Source organism: Zea mays, chromosome 4 (assembly GCF_902167145.1).
Source record: "Zea mays cultivar B73 chromosome 4, Zm-B73-REFERENCE-NAM-5.0, whole genome shotgun sequence".
In the NCBI taxonomy this organism is placed as follows: domain Eukaryota; kingdom Viridiplantae; phylum Streptophyta; class Magnoliopsida; order Poales; family Poaceae; genus Zea; species Zea mays.
In genome coordinates this window covers 70,446,364-70,471,450 of record NC_050099.1, presented here as the reverse complement: position 1 = coordinate 70,471,450, position 25,087 = coordinate 70,446,364, and the positions used below count along the sequence as shown (strand labels likewise).

Genomic DNA, 25,087 nt, shown 5'->3' with positions numbered 1-25,087 from the left:
TTGTGATTGTTCTTGTTCTTCATTCTCTCATCATACTTTAGAAGATTTGCCCATATTTTGTTGGTGTGTAGGTTTTGAGAAGTGCCCTTCTTAGATCTACTACTTTGGACCCCAAGGAACATCAAGGACATCACACACGTAAAGTTTGTTTGGTGATTTTAGAGACCAATTCAGTTTATTTCTTGTTTTCCCGTTGAACTAGTTCAAAGCAATTGAATTGCCCCTGGGTAGCAGTTGAACCAGCCTACACCAATTGAACGAGTTATTCTCTGTTCATTTCAAGTTTGTTGTAAAATTTTTAAGTGTGGCCTATTCACCCCCTCTAGGCCACTTTTAGGCAGATCTAGTGGTTATCATGCTTGGTGTGGATGCCACATTTGTCCTCATCAAGCAAACCAAGGCTAATGATGTTGGTGGTTGGCCTTTTAAGTACACCCACATGAGCGAGAGGTGCTCATTGGTCTTGCCCTTGAACAACATAGTGTTAAAGCCTTCGATTATGACCTCTAAGCCCTCGCTAAATTTGACGGTGCCATGGATCATCGTGTCGATGTTGGTTAATGCATCCTGGTATCCCAACATGTGATTGGTTGCCTTGCTATATCGTCAAGCTCGATTTCACCATTGAGCTACATGAAGACCTTACCCTTAATAACACATGGTGACTGGCGATCGAACGATGATAGAGGCATGGTGGCTCATGGTGATGGTGACACATTGGGGAAGACAGTGGCTTGGGCAGTGAGCACCATGGGCTTTGAGTCTTCTTTAGCTTGCACAATGTGGTCCTTGCCTTTGGGCTTGCTACGATAATCCCTAGCCCAATGGCCTTATTTGTCGTTGTGCTTGCACTTGTAATGGTTCGAGGGTTGTCCACCACCAAACTAGACCTTGTAGCCATCGCATGATGTGGATCCAAAGCTCTTGCCTTTGCTACACCCACAACCACCACACTTTGTGCCACTAGCATCACTGGAGCTGCTCCCACTTCCCCTCTTCTCAGACTTGTGGAGCTTGAGCCTAACGAACTAGTCCTCTTCTCAGAGAAGTCATCAGCCCTGATTGTTGAGAATGAGTGACAGCTTGTCTCATTGCTTGATAACACACAACTTGCTAGTCACCTCCTCGATGGAGGTGTTGTTGATGTCGAGCAGGGTATTGATAGAAATTGGAATATAAGCTAGGTTTTGTAGCACATCCTGCAACATCTTCTGCACTACCATGGTGTTGGTGATGTTGTCACCAAGGAAACATAGGTCAATAACAAGCCAGTGATGTGGTTCACAAAATCTTTTGCGTTCTCCACCTCCTTCCACACCAAGGCAATGAACTCATAGTGGATCTACTGCGCATTGACCTCACACACCTGCTAGACCCTAACATGGATCTGCTTAATCGACACACGTGTTGTTGCCACCATTCTCCTCTCCCTAAGACTGCTCAGCATGTCGGGTGGCATGTAGTGCAGGATTGTGGCAAGTGTGAAGTGGTTGTGGAGGTAAATGATCTTATTGACTTCCACTAACTTGATTGTATGATCACCATGTTGCCTCCAAGTTCACCTACATCAACATCAGCCACTCCTAGTAGTTGGTACACATGAACATGGGGAATTGAGTCCTAGTGGAGAATGTCTTCATGATGGTGAGGTGGATTATGACCTCACTACACCCTCTATATTGTGCATGCGAGGGCAAAATGTGGCAACATGGTTGCCCTTAATGACCACTATTTGGCAAAAGTATAGTGGTGATCCATCACTAGCTCGTACGGTTCTGGTACTAGATGTTAGCCTGCACTCTTCTCCGATGATGATTGAAGCTTCGGCTAGGATGAATTGATCACCATGAACTCTCAAGAACACGATGAATACTCTAGAATTTTTGGTTTTGTGCAACCATGACTACTTTTCTCCTTGTATTAGCCACCTTATATAGATCTTGTTCCTAAAAAATAAAGGAAGAAAAGCAAAAGAATAAACAAGGGTGCACTTAAGAGGATAACTTTCCAAATTGAGTTCAACCCTATCTCTATCAAAAAGGGGAAATTATTCAGAATTTGAGATTGTATGCCTTGCTCGTAATTAATAGAGGATAAAGATTTGTACTAACACAAAAATGACAGATCAATAGATCAGTGGATGCACACCTCTTGAAACAATGCTAGAGTTTATAATGCTAGGTCCATTTACTTAACAATAAAACACAAAATAAATATTAAAAACTCTCTTATGTGTGCTGGGAGTGGAAAAGGTGAATTTTAATTTCACATAAAAAATAAAAGGGGATGAAGCCAACTTAAATAACTTGTATCTTGAAAGGAAGCCTAAGGAGGAAACTAAAGCCACAAGGACATATATGCAAACGTTTGTACGTGTTTTTCGTGTGATTATTCGCGTGAGTTTTGGCTTGGTATGTGGCGACTGGTGCTAATTATGTTTCTACCTTTTGTCGGTTTCTACAATAATACGACTTTTTCTTGTATGACAAGTTTGGAACTAAATCTATTAGATCATAGAGACCTTAAGCGGGTCAGTTTCCTACCTATTTACCCATGATTATCATGATCCTAATCCCCTATAAATTGTAGTGGGTGTTCTTCCCAAAAGGTATAAGAAACAACCAATCTACTATATATAAGGATTATAGACGAGGGAGTCCTCGGTGTTGTGCGACCTCAGGCTCCTCCATTCCTGGCGTCGGCATGATAACAACGATGAAGAGAGTAGTGTCTCTGAAACGTCGCTCTGCTAAAGAACCTGCATGAGTTTGGGCAAATCAGGTTTTTGGGTAACTCTCACAACACTACTCACCAAGTTGGCCTACACTGTGTTATCTACAAACTTCATCGACATCATGAACTCATCTTCAACCAGGCTAGAACGACCATCGCTGTGAGTAATGATGAATTTCACGTTGGTGCTTCTGTTAGATGCGTTCAAGATAGATTTAATTTTCTACATGGACATACTTTTATTTATTATGTATGACTTATCTATTGTTTATGTAGTGAATGCTTTAATAATCAATTTAATCTTAAAAGTGTGTAAACAAGATTAGAGTCATTGGGTCTAAATAAAAAAACATAAAAAAAGTGTATAAACATGTATTTTATTGGCTAGATCCTAGGACCACCTCTAATTCAAATCATAAAGACATTAAATCAGACAATAGAATCAAGAGTTTGACAAACAGATTCTTAACTTTAGCGAGTTGAAGAAGCTTAGACAAATCCAAGGACTATGGTGTAATGGTTTCGCATCAAAAGATTCTTGGAGAGTACTCCATCCAGTGTTCTATTAGTTGACGTTTAGGACAACCACACAGTTTCTAAAAATAACTTCGACCAATGTTTTTTAATACAAATAAACTCCAAATAGTACTTTTATAAAAGTACTTTTAAGACAAATCAACATATAATTATTAGGTTTCAAAACTAAACTAGGTGAGTGCCCATGTGTTGCAACGAAAACATATAATACCACAATAACTTATGTACAAATGTGTGTTATATGGTTATGAGAAAAGATTTGAGCTTGCACAAACACACTATTTTTACCTCTAACTTGCAATAGTCGTAAATCTTTGTATTTATAAGAAAGAGAAGAATGTCCGAAGTACAAGCCTTCCTGTAAAGGGAGGATGAGACCCACCAAATAACAGAATTACATCTATGCTACTGAACAAAAAAACGCAAACCCCAGACACAGTACGCCTAAAAATAATCCAGATGTCTCCAAATCAAACAAACACATACTATTGATTCCAGAATTTCACCATTTGAAAAAAATAAATGAAGGTTAACCTTACAATACAAAATAAACTCCCGTCTTGCGAGGAACAGTAGATTGTTTCTATGAAACAAATGCAAGTACTATGAGGGTATGGCGGCGTGGTGGCCAGGTCGGGGTCGACGCAGTTTGTGGGGTCTCATATGAAGAAAAAGGTATCTACAAGTCAAGAATCAAGTAAAACTAGATTCTTAGTCATATTCTCTCGATATAAAAAGTAAAAGTGGGCTGCAATTTTAATAAGTGCACCATGACAGAGAATACGGAGACAGAACATTGCTGGATCAAACATATCGTTTTTAGCTTTTAGGTAATAGTATGATTTTGGAAGGATTACAGTTCGACAGTTTTATACTGAGAGGCGATGCAACAGAAAATCACAATAAAGTTGAAATGCAAAAGAATATGAAAAATATTACATCCATCAAAAGAAAGTCATGTACAGTTGTACACTGAACTGCAGCCTTCTAGTCACAAAAACTAAGAAGCACAAAAACATGTTTTTGTGAGTCATGCTGGCAACACAAGCGTAGGTTAAAGCACATAAACGTGTGATGAGCCCATGTAATATCATCACAAATCCCTGCATGTTTCTTTGGGTGCAGAATGAGAATAATAAACGCAAATTAAAAGGTCAGACGTGTACTAACCTGAGAAGAACAATGAAAATTTTTGGGAACCAACCATTCTACAGGGTGGAAAGAGATGGACCAAATTAAATTCTGTACATAGTAAATTTTATAGTTAATGTTACTGCTAGAAAGTTTACTTGGAGTAGAACTGAAAACTCCCTAAAGAAGATGACAAGAGCTATTGTTGCATGCAACAAGTGAAACACCTCATGAAATAACTATTTAAACCAGATACAAATGTAAACAAGTCTGTCCTCTCAAGATGATAATAAGTATGTAATGAATCAAGCATTGCTTATAAGTGTAAGCCATCATAGCACTTAGAAGTTAGATTTAGGATAGACCCAGTGCTGGTGGCTCCCACATGAGTGGAGTCTGAGGAAAGAATAACCAAGGCAAGCCTTAACACTGTTTTTGCAGAGAGACTGCGTCAAAGCGAGGACCTTTGGATCAGTGGGGAGGCTTCTCGCCACTGTGCCAGGCCTGTCCTTCACTTAGCAGTCAGATTATGAAAATAAAAAAGTGAAAGCCTAGATGTTATGTACCCGAGACCTGACTAATAATTTTGTATCATGACACCCAGTGTCTTCCATAATGTCTCACCTCAATGACTTGACATGCTCATTTAAAATGATCTTCATAAGAACTTCGTTATGCTCAATGTGTGAGATTCTAAGTTCATTTTTTTAGTTCAGATAGAAGCTTGACCTGCAATTGCAAAAACGTATAGGTAAAGAGTACTGAAGAAAGCAAACAACTAACATGCTTCTGTTTCGAATTATAGTGCAGTTCAGCTTGTCCTGAGTCAAACATTCAAACCTCTCTAACTTTGACCTTGTTTTTCAAAAAATGTGTCAACATATTGAGGTTCAAATAAATGTTCTTCCAATATTAGTTTCATGGAGAATTTAATGAAATAAACTTCATGCTGCAGATATTGGTGTGAATTTCTATAAAATTACTCAAAATTTAAGAAGTTTGAATTGGGACAAAACCAAAGTGAACTATAATTCGGAACTAAGGGAATACAGTACAAGAATATACAATTTATCCAATGATTATATCATCTATGATTTGATTACTTATATCTGGAGCTTGTAGAGAAAATTGTATAGGTAACAATTGTACCAATGAGAGGTGGGCTTGTCACAGCACAGAGCTCATAACACTGATAGATATGTTGATCGCTCCAAGCAGTGAATCTGAAACACGGTACCTCCAGCATCCGGTAGTATGCAGGCAAGATCTGAAAAATCCTTTTATAACTTCAGTATTGCAAGTGTTTCCTTTGGAGTGCAAGCCGACACTATGACAAGAAATACATCAGTTCACGTAAATTATTTTGTAATATATCTAGTACGACGATGTTCAGTATTTAGGAGAGTTTGTTTAGGTAATACAAAGAAACAAGAACATGAAAATAGATATCTAGGCCACACAAAAACATGAAAAGTACGGCATGCCAACAAATAGCATCAAAATTGAAAAAATCATAGAAATCTGGAGTTGTGGAACAGAGAAGTCTTTGAGCATATATGTTTTACTGTGAGAACCAATACTAATTACTAAATATTTCACCTGAAAGACTTGATTTGCCTATTTGATCTCGCCTTCACAAGACATTCTGCATGTTCAGTCTCCAATATTTTAAGCTCATTTCTCAGTTCAGTGAGACATCTTTCTTTGCCCTGTAAGAAGGCAAAGGTACGAGCATGTAACACATATATGTAGCTGAAAAAGATACTGAATACACTGTCGTGCATATTCTAGAAGAAGAAAAAAGCTATCCGTTGAAATTCACCTGAACAGTGTACTAGCCAAACATGCGTATAAAAAAGGAGGGTTAAAGTAAGGAAACTAACAAGAGCATGAATAGTAAGGTTTCAACAACATATACTCAGAAGTGACATATAAGAAACAAAAAGTATCTACCATATTACCATGTCATGGTATAGAGTAACAGTCTAACAGATCACCATAAAGTGTGAATGATTTGCTTAGTAATACTTCACAGCTGAACTTATAGGAGTAAAAAATACTTCATATACTGAACCAGAAAGGGGTTTGGGAGCCTCCCGGTCCAGTATTTTTACATGCACCAGCAATCTGAGCTTTAGGGTGCCGAATTTTACTCCCTCGATCGTCTAAAATCAAGATATGCTTGCTCCATCAACCATTATCATAGATCTCCTTAATTGTCGATATATCTAATGTTTAAATCAAATCCATCAGTTACGGTAGATCTAGAGCATTAGGAACCCCAATAATAAGAGAGCTTAACATTTTCTACTGATCTAACTCGTCTATGGTATTAGTGAGTCCTACCTTCACATATAGCAAAGAAAAGAGGCATAGAATGTGAGATGCCATATGCCACGTGGGCCATTCTATATATGAATTACTTCACATAAGCTCTCTCATAATCACCTAGGGTTGTGATTTGCACGTTTTGAATATTGAGGGAGCAAGAATATATCTATATTTATATGAGTAGCAGTATCCTTTATTTAATTTCTCTATTAAATATCTCAATAGGTGCAGTAAGTAGAGCACTACATAACTGAAAACGACAACTATCAAAAATAGTTCTAGAAATTTAAAATTATAGCCTTGAGCCTTGACACATTACTAATGTTCTTGTGACTAAGCATGTATTCATTCCATCTGTGATTTGGCTAGAAAGGGAGAACCTTATTAGTTACAGAAACTCTTCCCATGAGCAGATGGACAAGACACTCTGTTCAACTTTTTCCTTGTGCCCATGATCAACCTTACCAAAGCTTATAATTGCTTAAAACAAGAATGAAAGATTGTCAGTACATTATAGCTTATCCACATAGCCAGAAAATTTATCGAACTTACTTTTCAGATATTTTGTTGCATTGGGAAATGTCATGAGCATCTGAAAAGAACAATGAATTATTTGAAATGCCTAAGCTTAGACATCATTCAAGGATCCAAAGCTAGCCAAAAATATTAAAACAAGGAAGATATTCAGGGTCGTATTTTAAAATATTAAAACATGAGAAAAATAATTGTTAAAAAAAGTCTAGGGCATGTAACATATTTCATTCGATGTCATCTCGTGTCACTGTACATACTACAAAAAAACTATTGAGCCATTATAGTGGGTTAGCACAAGCCATCCAGTCAAACTAAAAATATTAATATCAAGGGGGTGCTTATGACTTTGTATCATGGTCACACAATAGAAAAACAAATATACCACACAGTAATATCAAATAACATTTCTAACAGTAACGTGATATTTGGCAGCACTCAATAAAGCAGGGAACAGTAAGCAAGAGATAAACCTGTCAATTATGCAAATAAGTGCATAATCATGTATGACAACTCTCCAAAGGAAGAATTGGGTAATTATGACACCAAAACAAGTATAGCAGAGCGATTTCATGTCTCCAGCTTCATCATACATAAAAATTAAGGAATAAGTAAATGTAATACTCTTCAAATGGAATCCAGTACATGGAGAAAACAAGAATAACTATAGTGCTGATGAGTGGTTTAAATGAAAGACGAAGTTTATCTAGAAAATAAACTATCTTCACATATGAAAACTGCTACGGGATCGTGACAATAAGACAATACATGTAGTATCTTTTTTATTTAAAAATAATCAATGGATTCCCAAAATAAAAAATGCAATAGCATGAGAAGTCTGGCATAATCTGGAGCAACAAAACTAATATATTTATAATTTCATAACATGTTGTCCCTTTAGAGTGGTAGAGTTCTGCAAATATTAAGGGTTCAAAATTCATCCCACGACCAATCAACTCCTAAGGCTCCTGCATTATCCCTACCTAGCAGCGAGGGCCTAATGAATTCAACAATTAGGCCACTGGCATGATCATCTATGTTGGATACTGATCATCTGTCTTTCTACCCAAAACAAAATCTTGAGGTACACCCAACCCAAGTAGCTCGACTGGCACAAGCAACACATTAACCTAGCTGTTGTTCAATGTGAATATCAGCAGGCCTCATTCAACATAATTAACAAGTGATCAGTTTGGTACAGAACAAGCCTACTGGAAACATGGTCTGTTCTTTGATTTATATACCAAAACAAATGATATAATATCCTCATACAAAAGCTGAAGATACAGAGCAATAGCGGACGACTATGCATACTGACTGACAATTGGCTTGATTGTGACAGGGAGCAAAGTGAAGCCAAAAATTAAAAAACCCGTGAAGGAGATAAGAATAAAACAAAACTCATATTCTTCTCTATATGTATGCTGCGCGTGGGACCATATCTTCAACTAAACAATGACATTATCCATCCTGTGAAGTCTATCTGCATGAAAGACCCAACCCCTTTAAATTGACTGTCCACCTTTCATCTTGGCTTCGAGGTCCTTGACAACATTAGTAAGAGGTCTTGCATCCAGAACCTTAGCTAGTTTACCATATCCATCAAACTACAGGAAAAAAAGTGGGAAGGGATATCAAGATCATCCTGTGCATCTAATTGCATCTAGAGCCTTAGCCAGTTTACTAAGGTCTTGACAACATTAGTAAGATGTCTTGACAAAAAACTAATGTTTATTTTATATAATAATCAGTTGAAAAGATTGGCAAGGTTACCAGACCAAATTGGGCGTCTCTGTTAAAACTCAATCTCATCACAAACATTGTATGTATATCGGAAGCAAATAGGACGGTGAGTGTTGAATCCAATTCAAAAGGCAGGTCGATCAGTGGGGGTGAGAAAGGCAAAACCTTTTCCAGCTTTTGAGAAAGGTCCTTGAGGTCTTGTTCAGAACAGCCTTTCTTATGGATGGCCTTAAGGACCATGAGCAGATGCGGGTGAAGGAACTCGACACAGTGCCTCTCGAGGTCACGGCCAGGGAAGGAGGAATCGCAACCGAAGGTAGGTTTGCTGCTGATGTTCCAGTTGTCGGTTCTGTGCTTTTGCTTCACAGTTTTGTGTGCTCCTCAGCGGCGGCGGGTACGCGGATAAGGTGGTGGCGCCGGTGGGGCAGCTGCTGCCGATACCCGAGGGGGTGTCGCTGACGCACGCAACCGGCTTGCTCGAGGTGGCCTGCACCGTCTGGTCAACCGTATTCACGACAAGGGATGGGGTCTCACCTGGATCTGGATGATGATGGCGAAGGTGCGGTTTGCCGCGGCGAGCATAGCGTCGGCGTCATTGCTGCGGCGTCACCTCAACCTCCTCTCCGCTGGCGCGGGGGAGGACGGCGTGGAGGCCGAGAAGGACGAGCAGGCAGGCCAGACGACGTAGGGTCAGCGGGTGCGAGGAGAGCGTGGCGGCGGTGGTGGAGGCGGGCTTGCGCATCGCGAGTCGGGGCGAGCGCGGCGCGGAGGACATCGGGGGCGGCCATGGCGCGGTGGAGGAGGATGTCGCGGGGATCCAAGATCTCATCACGGCGGGTGTGTTGGGGACGCGTGACGCGAGATCCAGGGGAGCGTAGGGAGAGACGGGGCGGGGGCGAGAGGTCGCGATTCTTGGCACAGAGACGCGGCGCGACAGACGAGGCGGGGTATGGGCGCGTCCGGGAATGGGCAGAACTGTGTGCCATCCTGTTGTGGACGCCTACACTACGTTTTTAAGTAGTAGTAGAGATAACAAAATAAATATTTATAGTTAAAGTTTTATAAGTTTAACTTGAACCTTATCTAAAATAATAAATAATGGGACATCAGTTGGGGTAGTTTATAGTTTGTAATAAATTGTTTCGCATTAATTTCAGAACCCTCCAATTTGTACTGTGCCCACCAGTTGTCTCTTTCTCAGATAAAAAAAAAAGAATAAACAAGCGGACTTTGGAAAAAAAACAAAGAAAAAATAAAACCAGTTGTGCCCACCAGTACACGGGCCAGCAGTTCCTCTATTGCAAAAAAAAATGAGAAGGGGGCGAGGACCATTCAGTCAGAACTAGAGGAAATATAATGTTCGAGCTAGGTTAAAGGTTAATCTTCAGGAGGACCGCGATTTTGGACAAAAAACCGTACTGCTGACGCTTGTCCACAAATGACTATAAGGGTCTGTTTGATCACGACTCGATTATTATAATCTAAATTATAATCAGAATTATAGATTATATAAGTGATTGATTATGGTAGGCTAAGGGTGTGTTTGGTTTGACTTTTGGCTTTGGCTTTTGCCCCCTAAAAGCCAAAAGCCAACCAAAGGGCTGGATCCAGGAAGCAGCTTTTTCTAAAAGCCGACTTTCTCGTAGTGCAAATCTGAAAGCACCTCTGGACCTGCTTTTAGTGACTTTTCTGATGGAACTGTGAAAACATATATCGAAGAATTTTTAACGACTTTTAGTGGTTTCCACCAAACGGTTTTTAGCTTTTTAACAGCTTACAGACTACAGCAACTTTTTCCACAGCTCACAGTCCACAGCAACTTTTTTCACAGCCACAGCCCAACCAAACAGACCCTAAGTATAAAATTTCTATCTTATCCTCTATTATAGTTTGGTATGTTAGACCATCAGTTGAAAATAAGTTAGACTTTTAGCATGTTAGGGCATAGTCCCTTGTAATCTAGTCTCACCTAGATCATAAGATTATAATAATCAAACGTTTTGTTATAATATATGTTATATAATTAATCATGTTTAGATCAAGGTTTGATTTTATAATCTGATTATATTACAGCAGAGCCTAACCAAGTGCCTGAATGCAACGAATCAAGATCAACGTAATAAATTACAAAAGGACCACGCTGGTAACAGTAAATACATCGATTTTTCCACATCAATCAAGCATAAACAGAAGTTCGCAGAAATTTGACACAAGTTTCCTCCATGTGAAATTGTCCGAGGACAGAAACAAGAAAGGGTAAGAATAAAAAAAGAATTCGCGTGAAATGTCATTGCACACCATGATTGATAATTTGATATGATATTTAATATAACGAAACAAATCGAGAAAGACAAGAGCTTTATTTCATCAGGAGCTCAAGGCTGACAGAGCGACGCCACAGCCCAAGGCGAGCGCCGCCAGGACGGACGCCACCGGCACCGGAAGCGCCGCCGCGCCGTTCTTGGATCCGTGCGGCCTCGTCACGGCGCCGCCGCCGCCCACGTTCCGCCCGCCCGCGGCGCCGGCGACTCCACCCGCGCTGCCACCCTTGTGCCCGGTGGTAATCCTCCTGTGATGATGCTCCAGCTCCACTGTGCCCGCCGCCTCATGCCCAGGCCCAAGCCTCCGGCTAGGACTCCCGGTTTCCAGGTGGTCTTTCATGTCGCCTTCAGTTCACGAACAAGCCAATCAGTTTGTCGCAGACGAGTTATTCTCCGTAGGATAAGTTGTGCAATCATGCATGGCGACACGGCAATATTTCAGGCACCAATTAAGAGAAAAGAAAAAAAAAAGAGAGCAATGCTGACCGTACCATCCAATTGTTCTTGCACCTGGAGATAAGGCCTGACCCGCCGCCGCTCCGTGGAGACTCCTCCGGCGCTTCCCTCAGATGCTGCTGCTGCTGCACACCGTGAGACCTGGGAGGCAAGGGATAGGAGGACCAAGACGGAGATGGAGGTGGCGAGGACGGTGTTGCCTCTCTTCATCTTGGGATGGACAGGCCACCAGAAGCAGTTCACAGGTCTGAGTCTCGGACGTGGAGTCTCCCCGGAGACTCTTCTTATAAATCCTGCTGACTGCTGTGCCAAGATAAGGCAAGCACCTTATTTGGCAAGACGGCACCTGATTCCATTATGACCTTTTCTCTCTCTCTCTCTCTCGACGGCAAACAATCTGAAAAAGATCAGGAAACCACGTGAATGGAGCTGTTCATCTGTTCTTGTTTTACACATCGTTGGATTATATAGCGTTTAGAAACAAAATTAGGGACAGTCCAGGCCTAATAATGGGACCTAAATCCCAGCAGAGGTTGCTGATTCTGGCACTTGTGTTTTTCTCTCTCTTTGGGTTCTAGTGATGTGCTGCTAGGCAAAAGAGAGACATATGGAACCAGCAATGTGCGGATTCGGTGGCCTTTTGCTGCTCCGTCTCCATGGACCATTGGCCTTTGCTTGCCAGATCTCAACCACAGTGTAGGATCAAGCCAGCCAACTGGATTTCCATCTCTTGTCAGTCACCGACTGGTACAAACGGAGGGATGGGATACATTGTCCACTATTTTTTTCTCTTTCTGATATGTAGTTTTCACGAACTGTAAATGCAGATCAACCACATGTATGTTACGCATATGTTAACCTTGAAAAGGACAGTGTGATGTCGTTGAACGAAAGGGAAGGTAAAGCTGGTCTTTTAGGTGCCGTTTGGTTCACATATTTATAACGTAATAAGTAACTGATAACGTTAAATCATGTTTGTTTTAGTCCAACTGTAATTAGATACCACACTAAAAATTGATACCAGTCTATTCAAACTTGTTACCGTCAGTAATCAAGTGTAACCATTACTATTACCATTTGTGTTACATTTCGTGAACCAAACAGCATCTTAAAGGGAAGGTTTCAGCCTTTTCGAGGAAGGCATGCGTGCAATTTCCATGTCTCAACTCAGCTCTGCCCTTGGCAGAAGCTAGAGGAAATACTTCTGGGGATTAGATATAATTGGAGCCACTCTGTATAGCCTCATCTCTGCTGCTGGGAAAAAAAAGATGCAGACAGTCAGGCAGCTGCCCGAAAGGTGATGCGCGACAAGTCGACAACGCATCGGATTTCGGTGCGGATGACACGAACATGGCTGGCATTCTGGTAACGCCATCGAGCGAGCGGTCACGGTCGGGCGCAAGTGCAACATGGGGCCAGGAAGACGACACCCAGGGCCAGGCACCAAAGATGCCTTGCAATCAGGATCGAATAAGCCAACCATGTTATGTCACGTTCTTGGAACCAAAGTAGAGAGCCAAAACAAAACATCTCTTTTGCAGGCAATAAGTCATTTATATTAAAACCAACCACACTCCACAAACCGCTGGAGCATAACCATCTGTACAAAATGTTGTCGAGAGAAACGATTCAAACCACACGTTATTGGTGCCACTATATGCGCCCACATACACAGAATATAAACCATAGGTCAAAGGGAGCACCTGAGTACCTGACCTGAGACTATGATCATATCTGAAACACATTGGTCTGGAACCTCTCGTCGTAGAGCTGCCAGTGGCCGTACCTCCCCATGTGGAAGGAGGAGCGAGGTATGTAGAAGTTGGGCTTCACCAGCGTCACCAGACTCTTCAGACTAGCAGCGGCCTGGTCTATTCCCCGGCTCGTAAGGTTCGCGCAGCCGAACAGGTCCAGGACCTCCAGGTCCTTGCATCCTTCAGGGATGGAGCCGAGGGCGACGGCGGTCAGCTTCGAGAACCTCAGCTCGAGGTGTCTCAGCTTCGGCATGAACCTGGATATCGTAATGGCTTCCCTGTTGCCGTCTTCGGGGCATTCTCTCAGATAGTCCTCAGGAACTACTCCGGCATGCTCCGATGGGTCGATCCAGTTGAAGACGTTGCGCTTGAGGACCCTGAGGTTCTGGCAGCTTTGGCCGATCACCTCGAGTGACTTGTATGAAATCTCGTAGCAGTTGCTGATGTCCAGTTCTGTGAGCATGGGGCAGCATGCTCCGACAATAAGCATTGATCGATCGGTTACTGCCGGGCTAGTTTTGACCGAAAGGATACTAAGTCTTGGAGACCTGCACATGATTATATCAATTAAGAGCTCCGAGTAACACTTTCGACCGAGGTGAAGAAAAAATGCTAAAAAGAGTACCTAACATCATAACAATGATTAAAAAAATTAGGCAAAAGAAATAGCACCAGAATGACTCACTCATGGAGCAAGCAAAAGCCAATCAAAAAGGGTACTAGGAACTACTTTCGGTATATGGACCAAAAGAAAGCATCTTTCATTCCCTGTTACTGAGGTTACATTCCCAACAAGAACAGTGAACAAGCTAGAACAGATGATCAATAAGAGGGCTAAATCTAGAACAGCTAGCTACGCAGGATTTGACCCATGTTACTTTAAATCAAATGAAGATAGAAATGTGCTTCTAAAGCTTGTAATGGAACATGCGTGTATTACAGCAGAAAAAGCTGGTCATTGGGGACTTGGTTCTCAATGTTATCAGCGCGTATGCTCCTCAAGTAGGCCTTAATGAGAACTCAAAGAGGGAGTTCTGGGAAGGCCTGGAGGACATGGTTAGTAGTGTGCCAGTTGGCGAGAAGCTCTTCATAGGAGGAGATCTCAATGGCCATGTGGGTACATCTAGCACCAGTTTCGAGGGTGTGCATGGAGGCTTCGGCTTTGGGACTAGGAATCAAGAAGGAGAGGAAATCCTGAACTTTGCCCTAGCCTATGACATGTTTATAGCAAACACTTTCTTTAGGAAGAGGACATCCCACCTGGTGACCTTCAGTAGTGGCCAACACACTAGCCAGATTGATTTCGTCCTCTTGAGAAAAGAGGACAGGCATGCCTGCTTAGATTGCAAGGTTATACCTGGAGAGTGTGTGGTAACCCAACATAAGCTTGTCGTAGCTGACTTCCGTTTTAAGATTCGTTTACAACGGAATAAGCATAACAAGGTCACTAGAACAAAGTGGTGGAAGCTTAAAGGGGATGTGGCCCAAACTTTCAAGGAGAGAGTTATCGAGGAGGGCCCTTGGGCAGAAGAGGGAGACATAAATATCATGTATGTTACTAACCTTAGGATTGACAAATGATGATTAGTCCCTAAGGACTATATAATATATATATAGGCAGTAGACCTGGGCCTAATGGGCCTTAACACCCCTCCTCAAACTCAATGTGGAAATGGAGGATCTGAAGCATTGAGTTTGATCAAGTGGAACTGATGTTGTGCTCTTGTTTGTGCTTTGGTGAAGAAATCTGCTAATTGAGATTCTGAGGGTACATATTGAAGATCAATAGTCTTCTGCTGACAATGAGACCGAGTAAATGATGCATCAACACCAATGTGTTTAGTAAGTTCATGCTTCACTGGATCATGAGAAATCTGTATAGCACTCAAGTTATCACATAACAGAGGTGTAGGAGTGTCACAAGAGACACCAAGATCAGCCAATAGCCAGCGGAGCCAAATAATTTCAGCAGTGGTAGTAGCAAGAGCACGAAGTTCGGCTTCCGCACTGGAACGAGATATGGCCGCTTGCTTCTTGGATTTCCAAGCAATAGGAGAGGATCCAAGAAGAATACAGTAACCAGTAGTAGAACAACGATCAACAGGATCACTTGCCCAAGTGGCATCAGAATACGCATGTAGCCGAAGGGGGCTATCAGAAGCATAGAGTAAACATCTGGATCGTGTCCCACGTAAATATCGAAGCACCCGAAGCAAATGACCATAATGAACTGAAGTTGGTGTAGATACAAATTGACTCAACATATGAACAGCATGAGCAATATCAGGTCTGGTGATGGTGAGATAAACAAGACTACCCACAATATGACGATATCGAGTGGGGTCTGCTAGAGGTGTCCCATCCTTCGGACGAAGTTTTAAATGAATATCCATTGGTGTTGCAGCTGTGCGAGTATCAGTAATTCCAGAGCGATCAAGAAGGTCTTGTATATACTTGGACTGCGACAGGTAAAAACCTTTTGGAGTCTGCTGAACTTCAATGCCCAAGAAATAGCTAAGTGGACCCAAATCAGACATCTGAAATTCCTTACTAAGATGCTGCTTGACATGAGAAATATGTTCTGAGTTATCGCCTGTAATCAGCATATCATCCACATATAATAGAAGTAAAGTGCGGCCTTTTGGAGAGACATGAACGAACAATGCAGGATCATGTTCACTAGAAGAAAAACCAGCAGCTGTGATGGCAGAGATGAATCTCTCAAACCAAGCACGAGGAGCTTGTTTCAGCCCATACAATGCACGACGGAGACGACAAACGTGCCCTGATGGAGTATCAACCCCCGGAGGAGGATGCATATAAACTTCTTCATGTAGATCACCATTGAGAAAAGCATTCTTAACATCCATCTGGGAGATAGTCCAAGAAGATGAGGCTGCAACTGCAATCAAGGTTCGAACAGTAGTCATATGTGCAACAGGTGCAAAAGTCTCATCATAATCAAGTCCTTGAGTCTGTTGGAAACCACGAGCCACAAGACGAGCTTTATACCTCTCAATGGAACCATCGGATTTTGTTTTAACTTTGAAGACCCATTTACATGTGATAGGAACAACATGTGAGGGTAAAGGAACAATATCCCATGTACCAGTGCGTTCAAGAGCAGCCAATTCATCAATCATTGCTAGCTGCCACTCAAGAATCCCAGAAGCTTCCTGATAAGTAGTGGGTTCAACAATTGCCACAGCAGTCCGAGGGAAACCATAACGATCTGGAGGTTCAATAGTACCACGATCACGAAGACGATATCCCTGATTAAAAACATCATTAGACTCAGAGTTGTTAGTACAAGACTCAGGTACAGGATCAGTATCAGGACCAGCCGTAGGGATAGAGCGGGAACGACGAATGTAGGTTTGGATGATAGGTGGTTTGGAAGAGAAAGAGGTGGATGACGTGGAGGTGGAAGGTGGTGTTATGGGAATGAGAATATCAGATGTGGATGTAGAAGATGATGGTTCAGATGGAGGAATGGAAGGAAGACACATGAAAGAAGTAGATTCTGTGGGATAATAGGTGGAGTGAGTAGACTGGTTGTGAAAGAAGGGGCGATTTTCATTGAAACTCACATCTCTAGAAATCCGAATACGACGAGTAGATGGATCATAACAACGATAGCCTTTGTGTTCAGGACTGTATCCAAGGAATACACACTCTACAGATTGAGCAGTCAATTTAGTCCGCTCATGTGGTGGTAACAAGACATAGCATATACATCCAAACACTCGAAGATGATCATATCGTGGAGAAGTCCCAAAAAGAACTTCACCCGGTGATTTACCAGAAAGTTTTGATGAAGGTTGTCTATTAATGAGATACACGGCAGTGGAAACAGCTTCACTCCAAAAGTGTGAAGGCACAAAAGAAGATATCAAAAGAGTACGAGCACTCTCAATAATATGACGGTGTTTGCGTTCAGCAACACCATTTTGGGCATGAGCACCAGGACAAGAAAGTTGAGCTAGAGTACCCTCTATGGTCAATATCTGGCGAAAATGATCAGATAGGAATTCACCACCAGAATCTGAACGAAAAACTTTAATAGTAGCAGAAAACTGGGTGTGAACCATGCGAGTGAAGGACTTGTAAATAGAAGGCAATTCCGAGCGACGTTTCATGAAGTAAAGCCAAGTATAACGAGAATGATCATCAATAAAAATGACATAATATTTATGACCACCTTTAGAAACAAACGGAGCTGGACCCCAAACATCAGAGTGAATTAGATCAAAAGGTTTAGCAGAATGGGAATTACTAGTAAAATATGGAAGTTGTATTTGTTTTCCAAGATGACAACCTTTACAATGAAAACTAGACTCAACATGAGTAGAGCCTAAACATCCTGACTTTATTAGAGTAGACAGACGGGATCCACATAAGTGACCTAGACGATGATGCCACTGGGCGAATGACGTCGTGGGGCCCGAAGCAGCGAGCACATGAGGTGTAGTTGTAGGGGATGAAGGAAGGCGCAAGGTGTCCAAGATGTAAAGGCGAGGCGAAGATTTACGGCGACGGCCAGTCCCAATCACATCCCCTGTTTTGCGATCCTGTACAAAACAAGATGAGTCATCAAATCCAACAAAACAATTGTGATCGGTAATTTGACCAACTGATAGTAGATCCATGGATAATTGAGGTACAAAAAATATATTTGGGACAGTATAAGTTGAATCAGAAAGAGAACCCTTGTGGGTGACATGACATAAAGTACCATCAGCAGTCTGAACAGAAGTACCCTCGGTGACAGGTGTAGTAGACGTCAGCCGTGACTTATCAGATGTCACATGAAAGGAAGCTCCAGAATCAAGAACCCAAGATGATGACAAAGCACCAGCAGATGAAGTAGCAGCAACCGCAACTGAGCCTCTAGAAGATGGTCCTGTACCACGACCACGAGTAGCACGACGGACACGAAAATCAGCCAGCTTCTCTGGAAACTTAGCAAAACAGTTCTCAGACCGATGAGTGGTCTTTTGGCAGTGTTCACAAGGCGGAAAGGAAGTGTTCCTAGACCTCTGAGTAGCAGCCAACACACTATGAGAACTCACACCAGTAATAGAGGACATAGACTTCAGACGAGTCTCTTCAGCAAGCAATTCGGACAAAGCCTGAGCCATGGTGAGAGTATCTGAACTGTGAAGGAGCCTTGCACGAAGGGAATCAAATTCAGGTCGAACTCCCATAACAAATCTGTAGGTAAAGAACTTATCAATGAACTTGTGGGCTAGACAAGGCACAGCGGTACAAGCGGGCACCATGGAGGTCAATGCACTCATAATCCGATCAAAAGCTGAATAATATTCATCAATGGACATATCATGTTGCTCAATCACATGAGTCTGTTGCATAAGGGTATGTAGAAGAGCACCACTATCCTGAACAAATCGATCCTTCAGATGTGACCAGATAGCCTTAGCAGTGGTAAATTTGGACAGACTCATAATCATAGTTGGTTTAGTGCTGTTGACCATTGCAGCCATTACCTTGCCATCATTTATCTGCCAAGTCTTGATTGCAGCAGCATTGCTTCTATCAGCTGCTAAAACTGGAGAATCTTCAGTCAAATGAAATAGTAATCCGTGACCTCTTAATGCAGTCTGGACACAAAAAGCCCATTCTGGATAATTCTGCCCATCAAGCACAATATTGACAACAATAGCGTTGGTCGACATAGTGAATAGCAATAAAATGCTGAAGATTAGCAGATCTGAAAAAAAAAACTGGCTTGATGGTACCGAGAGTCCGAGACTGTGCGAAGTCACAGGACAGCAGCAGATCTGACGGGGGCTGCTACAGCAGATCTGGCCGGGGCTGCAGCAGCAGATCTGACCGGCGCTGCAGACAGTGCACAGGCCTGTGTGCGGCTGATGGCACGCAGGAGTCCGGACGGATCCGTGCAGGAGCCTGCGGGGACAGCGCGCAGGAGACTGCAGCGACAGCAACGGCGCAGCAGACGGGCAGAGATCCGCGCAGAAAGAAGGATCCGCGCAGGGGCAGAGATCCGCGCAGAGTGGTGGGGCAGATCCACAACGGTGCAGGCGACCAGCGCAGATGGATGACGCAGAGCAGCGGGGCGGAGATCCGTGCAGGAGATGGCGCCGCAGAAGCCAACGGCGCAGCGCGGGGCGGAGTCCGCGCAAGAGCGGCGGCACCGGGTGGCCGCGACAGCAAGCCGCAGCAGCCGACGGCGCAGCGCAGGGCGAAGATCCGCGCGGGCCGCAACGCGGGACGGAGATCCGCGCAGAGACGGCGGCGCCGCGACTGCAGCGGAGGATGGGTGGCCGCGACGGATCCGCAGCCGACGGCGGAGCGCAGGGCGGAGATCCGCGCGGGCCGCAGCGCGGGACGGAGATCCGCGCAGGGACGGCGGCGCCGCGACTGCAGCGGAGGATGGGGGGACCGCGACGGCGGCTGAGGATGGAAGGCCGCGACGGCGGACGGCAGCTGAGGATAGGGAGGCCGCGACGGCGGCCGGCGGCTGAGGATGGGAAGGCCGCGACGGCGGCCGGCGGCTGAGGATGGGAAGGCCGCGACGGCGGCTAAAAAATTAGGAAAAACCCTAATCGTAACCTGCTTGATACCATGTTACTAACCTTAGGATTGACAAATGATGATTAGTCCCTAAGGACTATATAATATATATATAGGCAGTAGACCTGGGCCTAATGGGCCTTAACAATGTGGAGGAAGATGGCGGTGTGCATCCGAAAGATAGCTTCAGAAGAGTTTGGGTTGAGTCAAGGAAACAGAAGGGAAGTTAAAGACACTTGGTGGTGGAACGAAGATGTCCAAAAGGCTATCAAGGAGAAGAAAGATTGCTACAAACGCTTACATCATGACAAGTGTGCGGAAAACATAGAGAAGTATAGGATAGCGAAGAAGTCTGCAAAGCGAGCGGTTAGTAGAGCCCGGGGTCAAGCCTTTGACAACCTTTATCAACGGTTGGACACAAAGCAGGGAGAAAAGGATATCTATAGGATGGCCAAGATTCGTGAAAGGAAGACAAGGGATGTCAACCAAGTCAAATGCATCAAGGATGAAGCAAACCAACTATTAGTGAAGAATGAAGAGATCAAGAACAGATGGAAGGAGTACTTCAACAAATTGTTCAATGGAGGGAATGAGAGTTCTACAATAGAATTGGACGAACCATTCGATGACAACAACAGGGGTTTTGTACGAAGGATACAAGAATATGAAGTTAAGGAGGCGCTAAAAAGGATGAAGGTAGGAAAGGCGATGGGCCCTGATGGTATCCCTATCGAGGTATGGAGATGCCTTGGAGACATAGCGATAGTATGGCTGACTAAGCTTTTCAACACCATCTTTCGGACAAACAGAATGCCCGACGAGTGGCGGCGGAGTACATTAGTACCAATCTTCAAGAACAAAGGAGATGTTCAAAGTTGTACTAATTACCGTGGAATTAAGCTCATGAGCCATAAAATGAAGCTATGGGAGAGAGTCATTGAACACCGCCTGCGAAAGATGACGAGCGTGACCCAAAATCAGTTCGGTTTCATGCCCGGGAGATCAACTATGGAGGCCATTTTCTTACTAAGACAACTTATGGAGAGATTCAGAGAACAAAAGAAAGACCTGCATATGGTCTTTATAGACTTGGAGAAGGCTTATGACAAAGTACCTAGGAGTGTAATGTGGTGGGCCTTGGAAAAACACAAAGTAGCAACAAAGTACATTAATCTTATTAAGGATATGTACACTAATGTTGTGACAAGTGTCCGAACAAGTGATGGGGACACCGATGACTTTCCAATTAACATAGGACTACATCAAGGGTCGGCTTTGAGCCCTTATCTTTTCGCTTTGGTGATAGATGAGGTCACAAGGGACATACAAGGAGATATACCGTGGTGTATGCTTTTTGCCGATGATGTGGTACTTATTGAGGAGAGTAGGAGTGGTGTTTCGCAAAAGTTGGAATTGTGGAGGCAGACGCTGGAAGCAAAAGGTTTTAGGCTTAGTAGGTCTAAAACGGAATATATGAAGTGTGATTTCAGTGCCACGGGGTATGAAGATGGCGATGTTAGTCTTGATGGGCAAGTGGTACCCAAAAAAGACACTTTTCGTTACTTAGGATCAATGCTTCAGAAGGATGGAGACATCGATGAGGATGTCAGTCATAGAATTAAAGCTGGATGGTTGAAGTGGCGGCAAGCGGCGGGTGTCTTATGCGACCCCCGGGTGCCACACAAACTAAAAGGCAAATTCTACAGGACAGCAATCGGGCCGGCTATGTTGTATGGAGCAGAATGTTGGCCCACTAAAAGACGACATGTCCAACAACTATGCGTGGCAGAGATGCGTATGTTGCGCTGGATATGTGGCCACACAAGGAGAGACCGAGTCCGGAATGATGATATACGAGAGAGGGTAGGAGTGGCGCCAATTGAGGAGAAGCTTATGCAACATCGTTTGAGATGGTTTGGACATATCCAACGAAGATCTGAGGAGGCACCAGTGCATATCGGAATAATTAGGCGTCCCGAGAATGTGAAGAGAGGTAGAGGTCGACCAACCTTGACGTGGACAGAGGCTGTGAAGAGGGACCTGAAGGAGTGGAATATTGATAAAGAGCTCGCCGTGGATAGGAAGGGGTGGAAGTGTGCAATTCACGTGCCAGAACCTTGATTTATAGTTTCGCTTCTCCTCTTTAATCGTTTGACCTTTTCTTGTGCCCATTTAGATCTTGCTGGTTCTTGTGGGTTTTATCTCTTTTATGTGTTTCCCCGTTTCATCGTTTTTCGGTTCTCCTTTGCCTTTGTTTCCCCTTTTTTTCTTTGGGGTTGAGCTCTGAGGTTTTCATACGGGGTTTCATCTCTAGCCTACCCCAACGTGCTTGGGATAAAAAGGCTTTGTTGTTGTTGTTGTTGTTGTTGTATCTCAGGCATGTACACTTGTTTGGTAGTCCAGGTTAATATCTACTTTTCAAGTTTCTGGAATCTGCACATACTACTTGAACCACCTATACAAGTGACCTGAGCAATGTTCTTAAGCATTAAGGTGAGGCGTGGTGATCTACCAGCCTCTTATCACCTAGGCCCGTCCCCAAGCATCTTGAGTGACTTGCATCCACACAAATGGAGCCCCACTCCACCCCCAAATAGTCACCTAGTAGTACGCCTTCTATTCCTTCTTCTCCATGGACGGAGACCACTCTTCCCTCTAGACATGGGCCATGCCTTGCCCCCATTGAGTGTCATTAACCTAGGTGGTGCCTTAAAAACAGTGGGCCTAATCTGTAATTTGGTCCATAACAAACAAAGCAAATTCTTTAACACTGTGTTTCAATTCTTTCAGTCCACAAACATGTATGCGTTAAGACCCCTGTTCTTAAGGCGTCGCCTAGCCCCTAGGCGACGCCTAGGCATCCAGGCGGAGGTCCAACGCGTAGGAGCCTTGCCCGCCTACCTCGCCTAGGCGTCCAGACGGTGGTCCAACGCCTTGGCTCACCTTACCGCTTTAAAAACCATGGTTAAGACTTAAGACTTGCGTAGAGTTGTAGACGTTCAGTATCCATAAATGTCAACTGCACATGTGCACACTGCTACAATTTGACTCTGTTAACTAGATAGTTGACACAAGTCCTTTTTTCAAAAACTACACAAGAGAATTGTGTGCCATCATTAAAAAAGAAATTCAAATGAAAGAGGCAAAGTGCCTTTTCTAGAACACAAACACACACACAAAGCACTAAATCCTCTGTTGCCTGGTATACACGTCTTGAATTTGTTGTACTAAAAGAAGGCCCGAAAAGAGACTTTGCAAACCACAATCTATCAAAACCTTCAATAATGGAGACTATTGGGTATTTGGGTTGCCTTGCATGAATCCAAGGTTAATAGATCAAACTATGATTCAATCTACCAAATCCGACTCTACCAGATCAAAATGTCATGACTCAATCATGGAAAACAAGAAAAGATCAAAACAAAAGAGCAATACACTGGCAAGCTTAAATCAAGAACATATGGGAATGGGACTATTTTGTCGTGATAAGGCTAATAATTGTCTAATACAGTCCCGAAATTGATGCCCAGAACACAACAAATCCTAAAAGCTGTTATACATTCGGGATGTCTAGTTCAGAAGATATTGTTTCCTATAAACATGTTCCTACCAGCTTGTGTAAAAATAGAATATATGTGCTGGTTCCGAGTTTATACCTGAAAATGCATTACTTAAAAATTTATGCCTGTTTGTTCTTGTTTAAGTTCCTTTATTTTTAAAAAAAAAGAGCCAAAACAAAACCCAACAATTGAGTTCCTTGAAATGATAGCAACTCAACACCCAAAATGGTTTGGATTTTTAGATTTTGGACAAGATGACCCCCTTTCTGCACGGGAGGAATAATACTAGAATCTTCAGTGCTCGTTTATCGTTTATAATATGTTCAGAATAACATACAAACATTAGTAGCACCATCCTTAGAGAATAAAATCCAGCCATAAACTCACCATCTTTGAAGTGTTCCATTTCAAAGATATCCCTCTTTGCTTTAGCTCAGTTCAAATTACCATAAACATGTCTGTCAATTCATTAGTCCTAGCAAGCCACTGCCTAAAAAGTCATGAAATGAGAGTATGCAGCAAGCCATTACCATCACATGAACGAGGACCAGAACTTGGAATTTTGGGTTCTCTAGGGAATTCGCTACTTTGTATGAAAAGATAAAATTTCGAAACCTCAAGCAGAAAGATGCACACATAGAATTGCCTCTGCAATTTAAACAACTTAACCAGAAATTTTGCTTAGGGAGGTGCATCCAATTGCATACGCATCATTTCAGATAATCTGATTCTCCTACAAAGTCATGTAGATCTTCAATTGCATTAGAATTACCAATAAACATTTACATGCTGAAAAAAAAGCCCCAATGTTGCTAAAACACTTCCTCGTGTGAGCGCGTGAGGCCGGGAGCACGCCACACCCTCCAGGCATCAATTCTAACAAATCAAAGAACCTACAAACCTCTCGGCGGCGAAGGCGAGCGCGTCGTCGGAACAGTGGCGGACATGGATCTCACACAGCTCCCCCACGGCGAACGTGGCGGCGGAGCGCACCATGGCGTCGACACGGCGCTGGAAGGAGGGCGTCCACCACGCTGCCGCCTCGGCGCCAGGTGTGGACTCAGCAAACCCGGGCTCGAGGTCAAGCACCGCGAAGAGTCCCGGGCGCGAGCGCGCGGCGTCCCGCCAGGAGCGACAGCACGGCATGGCGCCGCGCCACAGGTCCTCCAGCGCCAGCCGCGAGAACGCTTCGGCAAGACACACTGGCGTCATGTCGGACCAGTCCCGCAACTCCTCAGACGCCCGCACCGCCGTCTCCGACTCGTCGCCGGTCGCCATGCTAGATAGGTAGGATTCTATCTCTGTTTTTCCTTTGGAAAGGCGAACATATCCTATGTAGGGCTGTCAGAACAGCTTTTGTGAGAATGGATTATCTAAGAACCTGTTCAAACCTATTGCGCTAATTATTATCCAGTTAATAAGTTATTAGCTAATT

General features: G+C 43.4%; 2 protein-coding genes across 4 annotated transcripts; both read right to left on the bottom strand.

Annotated features, from left to right (window-relative positions):
* Positions 1–11,111: 11,111 nt before the first annotated feature.
* LOC109946021 (uncharacterized) lies at positions 11,112–12,455 on the bottom strand. The gene is made up of 2 exons (XM_020552555.3): positions 11,819–12,455; positions 11,112–11,672 (listed from the first exon to the last, which is right to left on the bottom strand). The coding sequence occupies exons 1-2, from the start codon at positions 11,991–11,993 to the stop codon at positions 11,374–11,376; spliced, it is 474 nt and encodes a 157-aa protein (XP_020408144.1). The 5' UTR covers positions 11,994–12,455; the 3' UTR covers positions 11,112–11,373.
* An 865-nt stretch (positions 12,456–13,320) lies between these two features.
* On the bottom strand, positions 13,321–25,038 carry LOC100282400 (uncharacterized). Of its 3 annotated transcripts, XM_020551555.2 has the most exons (3): positions 24,554–25,021; positions 24,322–24,385; positions 14,937–18,108 (listed from the first exon to the last, which is right to left on the bottom strand). In XM_020551555.2, the coding sequence occupies exon 3, from the start codon at positions 17,674–17,676 to the stop codon at positions 15,199–15,201; it is 2,478 nt and encodes an 825-aa protein (XP_020407144.1). In that variant the 5' UTR covers positions 17,677–18,108; positions 24,322–24,385; positions 24,554–25,021; the 3' UTR covers positions 14,937–15,198. The 3 variants fall into 3 exon arrangements, with proteins under 3 accessions (NP_001148783.2, XP_020407144.1, XP_020407143.1); NM_001155311.2 differs by lacking the exons at positions 14,937–18,108; positions 24,322–24,385 and adding an exon at positions 13,321–14,085 and having other exon boundaries at positions 24,554–24,975; XM_020551554.3 differs by lacking the exon at positions 24,322–24,385 and having other exon boundaries at positions 24,554–25,038.
* Between the last annotated feature and the right edge of the window lie 49 nt (positions 25,039–25,087).